Source organism: Peromyscus californicus, unplaced genomic scaffold (assembly GCF_007827085.1).
Source record: "Peromyscus californicus insignis strain IS unplaced genomic scaffold, ASM782708v3 Scaffold_17__1_contigs__length_78620276, whole genome shotgun sequence".
Classification (NCBI taxonomy): Eukaryota; Metazoa; Chordata; class Mammalia; order Rodentia; family Cricetidae; genus Peromyscus; species Peromyscus californicus.
Genome location: NW_026294469.1, coordinates 33,390,202 through 33,405,924, shown reverse-complemented (window position 1 = coordinate 33,405,924; position 15,723 = coordinate 33,390,202). Strand labels below are relative to the sequence as shown.

Genomic DNA, 15,723 nt, shown 5'->3' with positions numbered 1-15,723 from the left:
CAACCCTAGACCTCTCTCTGCCTCACTGTCTCTCACTCTCACTGTCTGTCCATTGTAGCCTTTTCTCCCTAAACTGATCTTCTTAATGTTTTTAGGTCTATAATTTTCTTCCACCTCACAGTCCCATTATGCAGCCTCCGACATGATGCATCATCCCTGATATATTCACCTCCTTCACCATGGCCCAACCACACTCCCATGGGTGCAAGGTCACCTCTCTTAATAAAGCCCATTTTCTGAAAGGTAATTTCATGCTGGCTCCGAAGCCATCACCTGCCTCTCCTTAACATGAATCCACCAAATTCAGGTATTAAAATGTCTGACATATTACCTCCTTATCATTCTTGTTTTTCCCTGTGTTTCTCTTGTCTTCATCCTCTTTCTTTTTCTTTTCAGCGGCCTCTCTTTCCCTGAGAGAAAGGATGGGGAGAAACAGTTCTACCAAAGTGAATAAATACCTCTTGTTTATAGGACTCACTTCTTTTTTTTTTCATTTTTCTTTATTAAGGAATTTTCTACTCACTCCACATACTATCCACAACCCCCCTCCTCCCTCCTCCCACCCCCAGCCCTCTTTCCCAAGCCACCCCACATACCCACATCCCCCAAATCAAGGTCTCCCATGGGGATTCAGCAAAGCCCAGCACACTGAGCCTAGGCAGGTCCAAGCCCCTTCCCACTGCACCAAGACTGTGCAAGGTGTCACACCACAGGCACCGGATTCCAGAAGCCTGCCCGTAGACCAGGGACAGATAGAACTCACTTCTAAACCATTTGCTATTCTGCCCAAACTGCTGCAATGCGATTGTTATACTATCTGGACTCCCAGCCCAAATACTGTTTGGGAAAACACTTACAGTCTTTCTTTGCACATGGCACACTTGTTGCCATGAGTCTTGCCATCTGGACCCCGGGTAGGGTCACTTTCCCGAGTACAGAGAAGTTTCCCATTTTTCATTTGACTTCTAAACTGATCACACACATCCTGGAAATAAATAAGGAAAGATAATCAGAAATGCTGTTTCACATAGTAATTGACTGGGTTTGAAAAGCTGAAGATTTCCATTTAATTGTCTGGCAGCCATAAAACCTTGCTGAGGTAGGCAGGATTATGACATAAGGGCATCCATGTCTTCATGTCTGAAGTATGTAAATATGTAAATATATAAATATTAATGTAATCATCTAAATGGAGAATTAAGAGCACCAATCAGTTGTATTTGAAGTGGGAAGGTTATTTGGGATGAGTGGAGAGAACTCATTGTAACCACGAGGGTTCTTACTCAAGCAGAGGAATTGGTACAAGAAGGATTGAGAATCAGACATGAGTAAGCATGCTGGACAGAAGGCAATCACAAAATCAAAGAAGTCAAGAGACAGAGAAGAAACACCCTGCCCTGGAGCTTCCACAATGGAGCATAGGTCCACCAACACCTTGGTTTTAGTGGGGTCATTCGGAATGTCTGACCTCCGTGAACGTAGGAGAATAACTTGCAGCCCTGTGAGCCAGTGTCTATAGTAACTTTTTATAGCAGCAATATAAAATCCAGTGTTAGTGCTGACAGTCCAAAAGGAAGGTCTCCGTTGACCACATCGACAACAATCTTGTTCCACATTTTTGATGGCTTACGCCAAACGTCAGCACGGACTTACCTTTTTGGTGGCTGATCCAGTCTCATTTGATCTTGAGGCAGAATATTTATTCTTTTCCTCCATTTCTTTCTGCCTATGAGAGGAAGGGTCAATAGTCATCTTCTTGGCACAAATGCAAATGCAGGAATGAAGGGGTCTGAGGGCATTTGTTCTAAACCTTCTCTTTCACAGTGAGTGTCTCTGCTCTTTGAGAGCCACAGACTACTCCATTACTAAGATTCCAGGGTAGGAGCCTCCTTCACCACAAAATACATTATCAAATCGTTTGGTTACAGCCCTCATACTTCCTATCCAAACACATCTCCAGTGTTAGTCCACATTCCTAGAATTGTGATCCATGATTTTGAGGTTAAAAAAAAAACAATCATTGTATATTATTTCTTAAAGCATGGCCCCCAATAATTGCATAAATAATAAATTCAAACAAAAGTAAGTCATAACATTTTAACCAATTTAATTATTGAAAATAGAGGGTTCCTGGAATGCCACAGCATGATGAAAATCTAATTATAGTCATACCTTTAGTGGTAAATCTCCAATAATTGCCTGGAGAGATAGCTCAGTTGTTAAATTGTTTGCCTCACAGACATGAGGACACAAGTTCAAATCCCCAGCATCCATATCAAAAGCAGGGTTTGGTGGCAGATGCATATAATCCCAGAGATGGAGATACAGAGACAAGAGGATCTGTGAAGGCCACTGGCCAGTCAGCTCCAGGTCTCCCACCCATAATAATACATATTACACATGCTAACAATGCAGAGTAAGCTCTAGGTTGCTGTACAGAAGAAATGGACTGTAGCTAGAGCCCTCAAGACCACTCTCCATGAGACCTTTAAGAAAACCATCTCACAGAATGTCAGCATTTGGATAAGAGTTCATCACATAACCTTCAGAAAAGTAAAAAATTAGTGAATTATTCTTTGTAGGATGAGAGATAGATGCTACATATTTACTAATCATGCTACAACTAAATGCCACAACTAAAAGCTTCCATAAATGCTGCAAGCCACAATAATATGAAGTAGGATTTCAGCTGACTGTAGGATTTTACCTGGAAGAAGCCAAGGGCCTTCCAGAGGTAAAGCCGAGGCTTAAGGAGTCTTGGTGATATTTGACTTTTGATTATTAGCCATTTCCTACCATGAATTTCTCGTGTGTTATTGTAGCTTTTCCATCATTCACTGGGCACAATTTCCACTCTACAGATGGAATGTTTAGATAATCTTCTGTGCAGTAACGCAGCCAGAATCCCTAATTTCAGACCTTTCTGCCATTATTGTCATTAGCAGCATCCATCTAGGACCATCCCCAGATGAAGGAAAGTATTTTATGAGGGATACCTCTGTACTCCCTAAGAACAGACTTAAGCATCTAGACTATCTGTTTGAGTAGGCCTGTCAGATGTGCTAATTAAGCTTAACTTTCTCCCTTTCCAATGTCTTATCTCTAGTTTTAGATCTACCTTTAACTATTAACTCAGAACTAAAGGGTTTCTACGTACAGGTACATCAAGCTGACTCAGGCTGCCCAGCCACCAAGTATCCTCCCCACCCTGCCAGAAAGCAGTAGCCAAGATAGCTTGGACAGATAAGGGGCCAAGGAAAATAGGGCAGTTTTATTTTCACTCATCACTGATAGACTCCTAACATTTTAACTAACTGCTTCTAAGAATGTAGTTGAGCACATAAAATCCCCCTTGCTCAGATATTAACCAAATTTAGCCCTCAGTTGATTCTATTACCCATTAATCACTTCCCTTTTGGGTTGCAGATGATGGCTGGCAATTACTTCTCCTTTGTGTGGCTCTCATTGCCCCTCCTTTTGACCCTGAGGGAATTCAAGCCTGGTGACCCTGCTTTACGTGCTGTAAACCTCAGAGACTTGGGGGACTAGACGGAGAAGAGAAAAGATGATGAGATGGTAAAGAGAAAAGAAAATGTAAAAACTAGATGGGTAAGAACTGGAGAGGAATGAACTGAGATGGGGAAGAACCAGATTGGAGGGATAGAAGAGAGTATTAGAGGAATGAGATGGAAGATGAGGAAGAACCAGATGGGAAAGAACAAGATGAGGAAGAACAAGATGAGAAAGAAGGAGATGGGAGAGGAGCTGAGATGAGAAAGAATTAGATGGATGAGAACCTAGATGGGGCAGAACTAGATGGGAGAATTAAGGTAGAACTTAGAGGGGATAGCAGATTAATGTAGAGAGAAATCAGGCAAGAAAGGAGCTAGGCATAAGAACAGAACTGAAGCTATGTAGACAGAATTTTATTCCAGAGGAATAAAGTAAATGGATGAAAGAGCTCAGTGTACTTAGATTCTTTTCCCAAAAACAATTCATGCCGCTTGTAGCTTCTCTTCTGGGCCCCCGAGAAGAAGATTATTCAGGCTGGTCTAAATAATTTTCGAGACATTAATGTTTAGGGTCACCTAGGACTGATTCAGTTTACAGATGGGACTGTGTTATTGACCCTAACAGGATGAACCAAAGTGGCTGAACTATGTCACGGAATACTCTAATAATTCACCAAGGGAAAATAAACAGAAGTAACAACTCCTGTTTCTGTAGTTAAGTATATTTCATACACACGACAAGAAACTAGCTCTCTTAAACAGTGGTCTGCTACTCCAGAGGACTATCATTAAATTTCACTAGGTCAAGGCAATGAACAACTTTCTGTCACGATGACACTCAGAGGTCACAGAATTATAGTGGCAAATGAGGACCATCAGCCACTTGATTAACTGCCCCCCTTGAGCTATGTTCCTCAGGAAACATAAAAAAAAAGACCATTGGGATTAATGAAAAGAACTTCCACAGAAGGAGCCATAGAAAAGGAGAAATATCATTCATTCAGGAGAAATGCATGTCTTTTTTGACACACTTGCTATGAGAAGTACTTACAGTAGCTCTTTACACATGACACATTTATTATTGTATGGTTTCCCATCAGCACCACGTACAGGGTCACTCTCTCTGGTACAGCTGAGTTCTCCTTTTTTCATGCTTTCCCAATATTGAGCACATTCTTCCTGAAAAGGGAGAAGAAAGCAGGCCACATAGTCTATTTTATTATTGCCAAGTTCATGAAGCAATCACTATCAGAAACATTCTTTCCTTTCACCCTTGCAAATATTTCATCACCGAGGGTTGCAGTCCACAGAGAAAAAGGGACTAGAATCATCCATTTTCTAATGATAAAGGATCCGTGTCATACCCCTTACTGTGTTTAAATACTTACACAGGGAAATCATACAGTGGCTGAGGTCTGATAGCACAGATCAAAGGTCAGAAAAACAGTAGACTAAAGACCAAATCTACATTCCTGCTTGCTCGGATGTGTAATGTTTCAATGAAACAATCATGCCTTCATTTATTTATTTAGGCATCATTTGTGATTCCTTCTCCAGAATAATGCAACATGTTCACCAGACAGGTTCACTGTCTGAGAAGACAGACAACCAGACTGAGCATGTCTACTTCCTGAGAGTGAGAATTCATTGTCCTAAAGAGAAGCGTTAGGGGAAAAAAACCCAGAAAAGATGGATTTTTATCACAAGTAGTGCATTTGGGAGCCAAGAGATGGCCTTTCTCTCCTTATGGCCATAAAAAGGTGAATAGGAGGCAGAAATCTCATGAAATGTTGCTGTACCTCATGCAATAATGCCATGCTCATGCTGTAAAATGTCTCAGACATGCTCAAGGTACCTAAATTATTTCCTTTTTCTCTTTAAGAGAACTTTGAGATAAGAGAGAGGAAGTAACTTACTGAGAGTCTCACAAGTCCATATGGTAAGGACCAATTGTACAGGCTCCCATAGTCTTTTCTGTTTTATTGTACTGTCCTGCTTTGGACAGCAGAAAAGATAACTCAAAGGCTTAGCCTCACCCACCGTGATAAAGGAAGAGTGAAAGAAGTGAAGATGCTGATGAGAATGAATATTGACACAAGACTAGAGTCCTCAAAGGGGTCAGGAGACTGGGAAGGTTCACTGTCTCCAATTATTTCCAGATCTAAAGAAGCCTAGAGTCACACAGCAGCAGAATTTGCTAAGGTCTTCCCCAAAGGCTGAGATGAGATGGAAGACTGTCCTTCCAAGGACCTGTTTCTCTTGGCACTCTGCCTTTCGCTTAACCTCGTGCCCCATCACAATCCCACCAGCCATGAGTTCTGCCTTCTCAGGCAGTGAGGTGGGGCTTCCTCTCACCTTAGCCTTCTGTCTCCCGCCACCGGAACCATGCCCTGAAGTGATTCTCTGATTTTCCTCTTCTTTCCTCATTCTTTCTTCGTGTTCTTTCTTGCTGAAAGTCAGAAAGTGGAAGGAATAATAGCTTACTGAATGAAGAACACATTTCTATGAGCCTATGAAATGTCTCAATTGGATATAAATGGAATATATCAGTGTTTATTTAACATCTGTATTATAGGCCCTCTTCTCAGAAAAAAAACATAACAGATGGATTATGTGGAAATCTTTGTTTGGCAAAGTTTTCATCATACTAAGAGAAAAACAACATATACTTAACCATCAGCTAATTAGAGCTTCCTAAATGTTTGCCCAGGACCTTTGGCTTTATTTCTTAAAGATTTTGCCTGTTAACATCTTTCTGTTACCCACCTTCACCTTGACCACATGTGTTTCCCCTCACTGGGTAACGGCATCCCTTAGTCCCCTCACACCAGCAGCATAGGGAATGTTAGGTTTTCTTCTATTGATTGTTGCTGTATGCATTTTTTCTAAATGAGTCATTTTTTTTTTTTTTTTTTTTTTTTTTTTTTACCATTTCCTCCCCTAACTGAAACATTTCTACAGCCCTCACTACATGTAGAATTGATGTCCAAGTCCTTGGTTTGACTCTGAAAGTTGGTAAAGTTTCTAAGTTCTAGATGTTTGTCCCTTACACACCACAGTTTTCATAATCTGGACCTTATGCAGTTCTGCTATTCTCTCACATGGCCCTGTCATTTATATCTCTTACCCAGATTATAAGGTTCAGGTCTATTTCTACCCAAAACATTCTATTAGCTGTTCCCTGACTGAAGAACAACATTAAAGTTTTCTGAATGTGCAATGATCAAAAAGTAATTTCCAAGCTGGGTGATGATGCCTTTAATCACAGCACTCCGGAGACAGAGGCAGGTGGATCTCTGTGACTCTGAGTTCGAGGCCAGCCTGGTCTACAGAGTGAGTTCTAGGACAGCCAGGACTGTTTCAAAAAGAAACCCAGAGAAACCCTGTCTCAAAATATCAATTTTCCAATGACTCAGGCAATGGATCCCTGTCATTGCCTATGTTGCGTCATGGAATTTCACTGCAGCATTTGTTTTGAACACACAATACACACACTTTCCACTCTGTGAGTTGACAGCCACTCAATGGCATAGAAAATTGCCTAAGATCTCAGCTCAGGTTCAAAACTATTACAAGTTAGGAATTGCAGTGATTTCATTTTTCTGTACATTACAAGTTTTATGTTCATACAGGAATATAATGACTTAATTGTGGGAACTAAAGACTTTTAATAATCTTCTATCATCATTCTTCAGCACGGATGGAGCAAGCTAGTTCCTCTTTGATCACATTATATTAGAGTATTTGATTTTAGAAATTGCCCTATGAGTTGCTGACTTGTATTTCATAAAACATTTTTAAAATAAATTTTATCTTCAGATTAGGATAAATTTTCAAACAATTACTGAAATGACTTCAAGTATACTTCTGCCATTTAAGATGACATATTTATGCAAAATCTGTTCTCAGAATTTATGATTATAAAGTCAAAATATTAATCAACTTTGAAAAAATTTGAAAATGTTTTGTGTCTTGCAGTATGAAACATTCAGCCAAGATTTAATTTTTAATTTACAACTGAACAGTTGTAAATTTCATTTTCATTTGATTTTCCCTAATTAAATATATAGTAAATAATTATTTGATTTAAAGTTCTTCAGGATAGTTACAAGTAAGTGTTTAATTTGTGTGCTTACATGTAGAATAACATTTTCTTGGGGAAAATGAGTTGTGAATGGCAAAGGTTTAAGAAACCCCAAATTGTACGATCTCTGAGAATTCATCTCATTCATCTTTGTCTAATGATTACACACACTGAATACTGTAGGTGCTCAGTGAATGTTTCTTGAATGACTTGTGTATTTTAGTTGTACTTCCAAACTCTGTGTGAGGCATTACTTATCTTTATTTCCTGAAATATATTTCCCAAAATACGGTACAGAGTGATAAATAAAATCTGTGTGTTTTCTTCCTAATTGAATTTCTAAGATAAAGAGTAGAAGAAATATATTTGACAATGGATAATTTTTTATGAGCAAAGATGTGATTATCTACTGAGAGAACTAATAAAAAAGGTATCAATCTAATAGTATACTGTTTGTTTCTAGAATTATAAATATTGGGGATAACGAAGAGAGATTCACCTGAAGATATTTTACAGATAATCATTCATTTCTTTCATATGTAAGCAATATCATGTACAATATTATATATGTGTAAGTCTGCCCGGATTATTGCCTTTCCCGTTTTCTTCACTCACAGTAGGAATTGCATTGTGTATCTCTTGTCTACAATATTATATATATGTAAGTGTGCAGGCTTGTTGCCTCTCCTACTCTCTGGACTCACAGTAGGAGCTGGAGTGTGTGTCTTGTACTCACAAGAAAGCCTTGCACATGGCACACTTGTTCCCATGGGTCTTGCCATCTGGGCCACGCACAGGGTCATTTTCTCGTGTGCAGAAAAGTTCCCCACCGTTTAAAAGACTCAGAAATTCACTGCAGTCCTAAGAGAAGAAGGGAATTTCAAAAGTTTAAATATTGTCTCAGATATATCACTTTGTTGGCTTTTTATTTGCCACTGAGAGAGAGAGAGAGAGAGAGAGAGAGAGAGAGAGAGAGAGAGAGAGAGAGAGAACCAAAGGATCTCCCCACCTCTGGTAATTGTATTATTCAATTCTTACCAAGCACATTGGACCCATAAAAGGCTTTGTGGTTTTTCCACTTTGAAATTGAGTCTGAATCCATATGTATGTAAGATTCTCTTAATAAACTGTATTTCCCTTTACATTAAAAAAAATTTATTTCTTTAATGTGTGTGTGTGTGCGCGCGCGTGTGTGTGCATGCACCACGACTCAGGCGTGGAGGTCAGAGGACAGCTTGCGGGATTAGTTCTCCCGTTCCACCACGTGGGTCATGGGGATTGAACTCATATTGCCAGGCTTTAGTGGCAAGCACCTTTAATCCCTGAGCTACCTCACTGCTCTTCAACCACATTTCCTGAGGATTGGGCACAATCCTTGCTCAGGGGCTTATTGCTTATCTCTATTCTGTCATAATGCAATAAAAATAGCGTACATATAGCATCAAACACCTTCACATTCTGAAGAAAAACCTCAAAGTTCACCTATCTTCCATACTCTCTTGATTCCTTTTTGCATTATACATAACAAAGGTATTTTCCAATCTCTTTTTAAAGACCTGTGGCTGTTCCATTACCTTTCCAGAAGCTTCATCCCCAAATGAAATTTCTACCAGATAATTCCAACAAGTTAGCTACAGTGCTACTTTGAGGAGTATTGGAATCTTAACAAATCTTATGAGATTCCTATATTTAAGGCTTATTTTCCTAAATTAATAAAATATGATGAATATGGTCCTTGAGAGCAGTATATGAAGATGAAATATTAATAAATATTCAGGAAAAATTTTCTTCCTCCAAATTAGATTCCTTCCAATATTTGGAAAAAAGCTTTCCATTTGTCTTCAACAACTGATTAAGTCAATTTATTTAAATAGTTGACTTTGGCATCTGCAATAGTGGCTTCAACCTCCACTCCTACAAGGAGTTACTTGTAGATTCTAAGCAGGAAACAACCCCATGTCTTAGACCTTCCATACAAGCTGTTTCCTTGTACTGATTCTCAGTGTCAGGTGGGCCTGACAGATGGGCCTCTTAGTTTCTTTTGCTTTGAGTCTTTGATAAAGTCAGTACATATCTCCTCCAGATTCTTCGCATTGAGGCTGGAGAGGGTAATTGGAATTCAGTGAATTCCCATCTCTTTTCTACAAATGTCTTTTTTGTATCCTTGAAAGCTATAGCTACAGTGATGTTCCTTGACTAATGTGCTCCCAGCTGAGCAAATGAGGTCAAGGCAGGATGGAGGTAGACTGGAACAGAACTCTAAAGCACCAGCAACTGCATATTAGAAATGCCTCCCCATATTCTCTCTCAAGTGCCATATATGCCCAGACGCTGCAGTTTTTCTGTTTATGACACCATTTCAACAACATCTGTTGCATTAGATCCTCTTCCTTTTCTGAGGAGTTTAGAATGATGTCCCAAGTGTGGTCCAGCAAGCACTACTCTGCTCATGGCTATGTCACATTGTTAGAATTCCGGTTTCCTACCAAGAAAGCCTAAATGAGGTTGAATTGCCTTGCTTACACAATGGAAATAAGAATGTACTTCATAATTTAATAATGGACACTATGCAGTCAATATTTGTTTGTAAATGTTTAGTATCTAAAGTCTAGAAAGTACCAAAGAGATGCTAGCTCTAAAATATGAAGACGAGAGAGAAAAAGCAAATCACTTAATAGCAGAGGGTTACTTACTGGTGGCAATTAGGATTGATTTTTGTGTTTCTTCTAAAATCCTCATCTCCAGTTAAAAGCCAATAAGGATAGAGAACACATCCCCACCCATAGTTCTTTCTTGTTTATTCCCAGATCCCTTGATTGCTCACAATTAGAAACATGATAGGCCTGCCAAAGCTAATGTGATGGCAGAAACTGCATTCTACTGAAGGACTTTCTCTTGAAGACATTGGAAACCTAAAAAACTCATGTTGTTTTTAATTTCAGATTCACACTTGTCTGCAGTTTAAGTGTGCAAGTAAGTCATTGTCCAGGTTCAAAACTCAGGGGTTCTTCAGAGATTTGATTCTAGTGCTCATGGCCTTTGATGGGTATAGAGAAGTTACCACGGTCTGTAGTAAGTTACCTTGAGTCAGTCATTCTGAACCACCAAAAATATTTTTTAGGGGTGCTGCATTTATAAAATTTCTCCCCCATAGTTGATAACCAAAAAGAAAAAAAAAAGTAAAGTGAAGTGTCTGAGGAAGACTTCTGGGTTTGGGGTCAGGACCCCCACATTTAAATTGTATTTTTTCTTTCTACTTTATCCCTTGTAAGAAATTTAAAATATGGGTGCTAATACCAATAAAACACCAGTTTTGTAATTACATCCTTCTCTCAAGGCTCAAATTTCCATCGCACAATCTGAGAACAAAGTAAATATGAAGCTGTGTACTGTGATCAAAGTTTGGCCATCTGTCCCCCACAACCCTCATAGTTTCTAGCAAAGATCGAAGAGAATCTAGACACACTAATGGGTTTGTGATTCTGTGGCTGTTTTTCTAGCTACAGCTGCAGAGTTAGTAGTAGTGGCAGAGATTGCAGGGCCACAAAACTGAAATATTATACTCCCTGGTTATTAAGAATGGGATGTGGTGGCTAGATAGTTAACTAAAACTAAGGATATATGCTTAAAGTTTTATGGAAAACTACTGCTTGGTAAGCGAATTTAACTATGCAGTCAGAAAAAAATTATTGTCAAATTCTGGACTATATGAACCCCATGTTTCCTCCCAGCCAGAGTCTTCAATAATTCTGTGTGATGTTTACAGCAAAATGGCAAAACTTGACCTTTCTATTGTGCTTGGAGCATCACGGGATAATTACCTTTGCAATGTCTCTTTTAGCCCTTACTCTCAAAACAGGTCCATTTTCCTTTGCTTCTTGCTGGCTGCAAGAGAAGAGTGGGCAAGAATCACTTCTAGCTCCAATCCATAGTGTTTTAAAGAGAAAAAATGAAAATAAATCCTCTCCTCTATATCTGTCTTCTTCCTTTTAACATTGCTTTAAAAATAAAACACAAATGCTGTCCCACAACAGCAAATACATCTCCCACTATGTTTTTGATGAATAAAGAGTTGTCTTTCTTCCCAGAAAGCAACTAGAAGAATAATTAAGTATTAACAAATTTTCAACTTGTTATATTAGTCACGGTGGTCACCTCAAAGATGGAGAAATCAAGACCCAGCAATTTTATGTCATCAACTTTGGGGAGATCTGGTATTAGCACATGACCCTACCATGTGCAGTACAAAGAAGTACAAAGAAAGTGCTGTCAGTGTGTGTCTTGGTGAAAATATATCCCCCAAACTCAGCACAAAGAAAGACAGGCTTCATTATCAGTGTCTTGGTGCAAGCTGGCCGTTCCACCCCCACGTTTGACACTCAGCTGTACTGGCTGCAGTTGTACTTACAAGAAGGCCTCACACATGGAGCAGGTATTTTTGTGGATCTTCCCATCCAGGCCCTCAATGGGGTCATTCTTTCTGGGGCAAGGGAGCCTACCATTTCTTATCTGGGGACGGTATTTGCTACATAACTCCTGTCAAATGAAGGAGGGTTTGAGAATGAAATCACTACTGTAAAACTTCCCCCACCTTAGCCCCCCCCCAAAAAAACCCTGATGTCTTGCAACAAAATGTTACAGATGCGCAAAGTGATGTCAGATATCAGTTTTAGCTGATGCCCTGTTTACAGATTTAAATAACACATTATTTGGAACATAAGAATGTTGCTATTAAAAATGATTATAGAACATTAAACATTATTTTGATCTATGAGAGACAAAAGGCATAACAATTTAGTATCTTAGATTGGTAATGAAGTTTGTGGTATGAGGAATAATAGATACTTTTAATCCTCAGCTCTCATATAAAGTGCTACGCATGGCTGTGTGTGGCTGTAACTCCAGTATTGGGGAGCGAGCATGGAAGTCATAACTAACTGTTCTTCTCTGGCCTCCATTTCCCACACAGGAGATGCACAATCACACTCTTACAAACACCACACACACACACACACACACACACAGAGAGAGAGAGAGAGACAGAGAGAGAGAGACAGAGAGCAACTACTACCATCAGCACCACATACACAAAGGAGAGCTTCCAAATAAGGAAATACTAGAGGAAAGGAGTATATGAAAGTTTGAAGTCCAGCTTGTAGAACATCAGAAAATAAGGATAAATAAATGTAATAAGGAAGATAGACAATTTCTTGGACACAAGGATTCAAATGTATGCTCCCAGTTGGCAAAGTCATTAAGGATGCTGAGACTGGCGATTTGGCCAAAGAGAATGATGACTGTGCATGTGTGTGGCATAACGACCTGGAGCAGATACCTGTATTGCTTCTCTCTTCGACTTTCCAGCCTCAACCTTCTTCTTCTCTCCTTGGTCATCTTTTTTCTTCTCTTCCTCTTCTATTAGGCTACAATAGATGACAAGAGCTAAATTCATTTCTCCAATTACTCTGACACATTTTGAGAAGGAATAGAATGCGCGCACACACACACACACACACACACACACACACACACACACACACACAGAAGCACACACATACAAATGATGATGATGATGATGATGATGATGATAGTAATGATGATAAAAATTAATATATAAAAGTTTTCAGGACCAAAGGATCTTTCCTAAGGGGTGTGATTATTTTGGACAATATGCAAAGAAATTCATCTATACTACATTTCTTAAAAAGCAATAATAATGACAAAGGAACACATTTTTATAAGTCTGCAAGGACCTTTGCTACCATTATTTTCTGTAGATCACTAACTTCAATCTATAACAAGCCATAATTACCTTGATTCTTTTCTAAATTGTGAGATTTTTGCCCTCCCAAGTAACTATGGTATCATTGATGAAAGCAAGGAATGATGCCAAGTCGGATGATGAGCCCATCATGACACAAACAATCCTTCACTATAAAATAACTATTTAAACATTTTAACGGAGCTAATTACATTACAATTCAAATTTTAGTTGCAGTCGTGATAGAAGCCCAGTAAACTCTGACAGTAAGCTTTATGAGGCCCACCACAAGCCTCAGATTCTAGGTTTTGCTTTTGTTGTTTTGAGACAATGTCTTGCCATGTAGCCTAGGCAGTCCTCAAACTCATGATCTTCCTGCTCTAGCCTCCAAGGGCTGAGATCCAAATGTGGATCAGCAAGCTCTCCCTCATTCTTGCCATTTTCTACTGCCATGTAACATTTCAAAACTCATAATTTATTAGCATTCTCTATATCTGATCATCACCATCAATGAGGACAAATGAGACAAACCTGCTATTTCATGAATCTTAGGCCATTCCTTATTCTATTGATCTACTTATACTATCTCTTTTCTTAAGGAATTATAGGCATACACTTAAGGATGGACCAATCTCTGAAGACTGAGATGATCAATAGCTTTGTGTTTTACATAAATACAGTCTGAAGATAGATAAGGGTAGCAGAGTAATGCAGCACAAGAATTCTAGGCCCATTATTTGAAGATAATCACCCAACACTTATTTTGAGGTGACTTTCAGGAGGAGCTTAGTCTTATTATCAGCCCCCAAAGGTAGCTCCTGAATCTTAGTGGGCTGGAATTATGGTTGGAGTATAAACTAGAATGGGACACCTTCCATATTGTTCCACATAAAAGAACTCTGGCAACAGGTTTACCCATATCACTCAGCAAAAGGAAGTCCCAGAAGGCCTTGACTAGCTGGACATACAGGCATTTTTGTACATTTTAGTTCATGAGCTTATCTTTTAGGGGCTTTGCCCTCCACTAAGGCACTTACCAAAGCAAGCCTTTCACTGGCAGAGAGTGACAATATCCCTAAAAGGGTAAATACAATGTTCTATATTCCACTTCTTGGTCAAGTATTTTAACAGTCCTTGTATACTAGCCCCACAATTCTCCACCCAACTTCCAACTTTTCTTTCTTTCTTTCTTTCTTTCTTTCTTTCTTTCTTTCTTTCTTTCTTTCTTTCTTTCTCTCTCTCTCTCTTTCTTTCTTTCTTTCTTTCTCTCTCTCTCTCTCTCTCTCTCTCTCTCTCTTTCTAAAACCCATATATGAATATATTCACAGAATCACAGACTATCAGAGGCAGGAGAGAGGCCAAAGAAAACACCTGATCCAATCTGAGACTTGTGCTTTCTTTTTGCTGTAAATGAAGACTGTCAAGTATTATAAACACTTAGTATGAGTCTAGCCACTTGACATAATTAGAAGACAATAGAAATTTCTATTCAATTAGAAGTGAATAGAAAATGATGTCACTTTATTATTCACTATTGTTTAATATCATGTCCATCTGTTTTTAAGATTTTTTTCTAGCATATAACCTTTGGTACATCCTGGAATCTCAAACTCAGGGAAGAATAATGGTGAATGATTAGATGGAGAAATAAATGAGGGTGTATACTCACAACACACTTGCACACATGGCACACTTGTTTGCATGTGTTTTTCCATCTGGCCCAACAACAGGGTCATTTTCCCTGGTGCACATGAGCATTCCATCCTTTGCTTGGTCCCGGAACTCACTGCAGATTTCCTGTGAAATGGAAAAGATGCATCTTAAGGCAGTTACTACTCTTCCTGGATCTTTTCTTACTGTGAGTAATAAATAATGCTCAGTGATTCAGAAAAATTAAAAGAGAAATAATAATGTTGCAATAAATCATCAAGAACAAAGTGCTCAGCAGGAGCTCATATGCACAATGGGCTAGTCAGCTGTACAGAAAACAGAAACCATGAGGGTAAATGACAGACCAGAAAAAATTATACTGAGTGAGATAACTCGGAGTCTCAAAGACAAATGCTACATGTTCTCTCTCATGTGAGGATCTTAGGTTCAAATACATTGTTTCACATGTATAATTAAGTTGGATCAAAGAAGAAACCAGGTAGACAGAAAGGGGCCTTTGAGGGGGAGTACAGATTGAAGAAGGGAGACTGTAGATTATAGATAACACAGAAACAGAGTGGCTGAACACCGAGGGTAAAAAGACTTTATCAGGATAGGGCACAGGTATATGTGGGAAACCAGGGAATAAGGGGAGGGATAAACCCAAGAAAAGTTGTGTGAAAAGCCATAGGGAAGCCTCACAACCCAATTAAACC

At 39.1% G+C, this 15,723-nt stretch overlaps 1 protein-coding gene across 1 annotated transcript in view; it reads right to left on the bottom strand.

Moving 5' to 3' along the window:
• Spink5 (serine peptidase inhibitor Kazal type 5) overlaps window positions 1-15,723 on the bottom strand; it is a 56,713-nt gene that overhangs the window by 11,228 nt on the left and 29,762 nt on the right. Inside the window, exons 14-23 of the mRNA XM_052742757.1 lie at window positions 15,027-15,154; window positions 12,932-13,019; window positions 12,005-12,132; window positions 11,418-11,481; window positions 8,333-8,457; window positions 5,868-5,961; window positions 4,564-4,691; window positions 1,654-1,726; window positions 858-985; window positions 332-410 (exon numbers count right to left, since the gene is read on the bottom strand). Coding sequence (XP_052598717.1) covers window positions 332-410; window positions 858-985; window positions 1,654-1,726; window positions 4,564-4,691; window positions 5,868-5,961; window positions 8,333-8,457; window positions 11,418-11,481; window positions 12,005-12,132; window positions 12,932-13,019; window positions 15,027-15,154 — 1,035 coding nt within the window. The remainder of the gene's footprint in view (window positions 1-331; window positions 411-857; window positions 986-1,653; window positions 1,727-4,563; window positions 4,692-5,867; window positions 5,962-8,332; window positions 8,458-11,417; window positions 11,482-12,004; window positions 12,133-12,931; window positions 13,020-15,026; window positions 15,155-15,723) is intronic.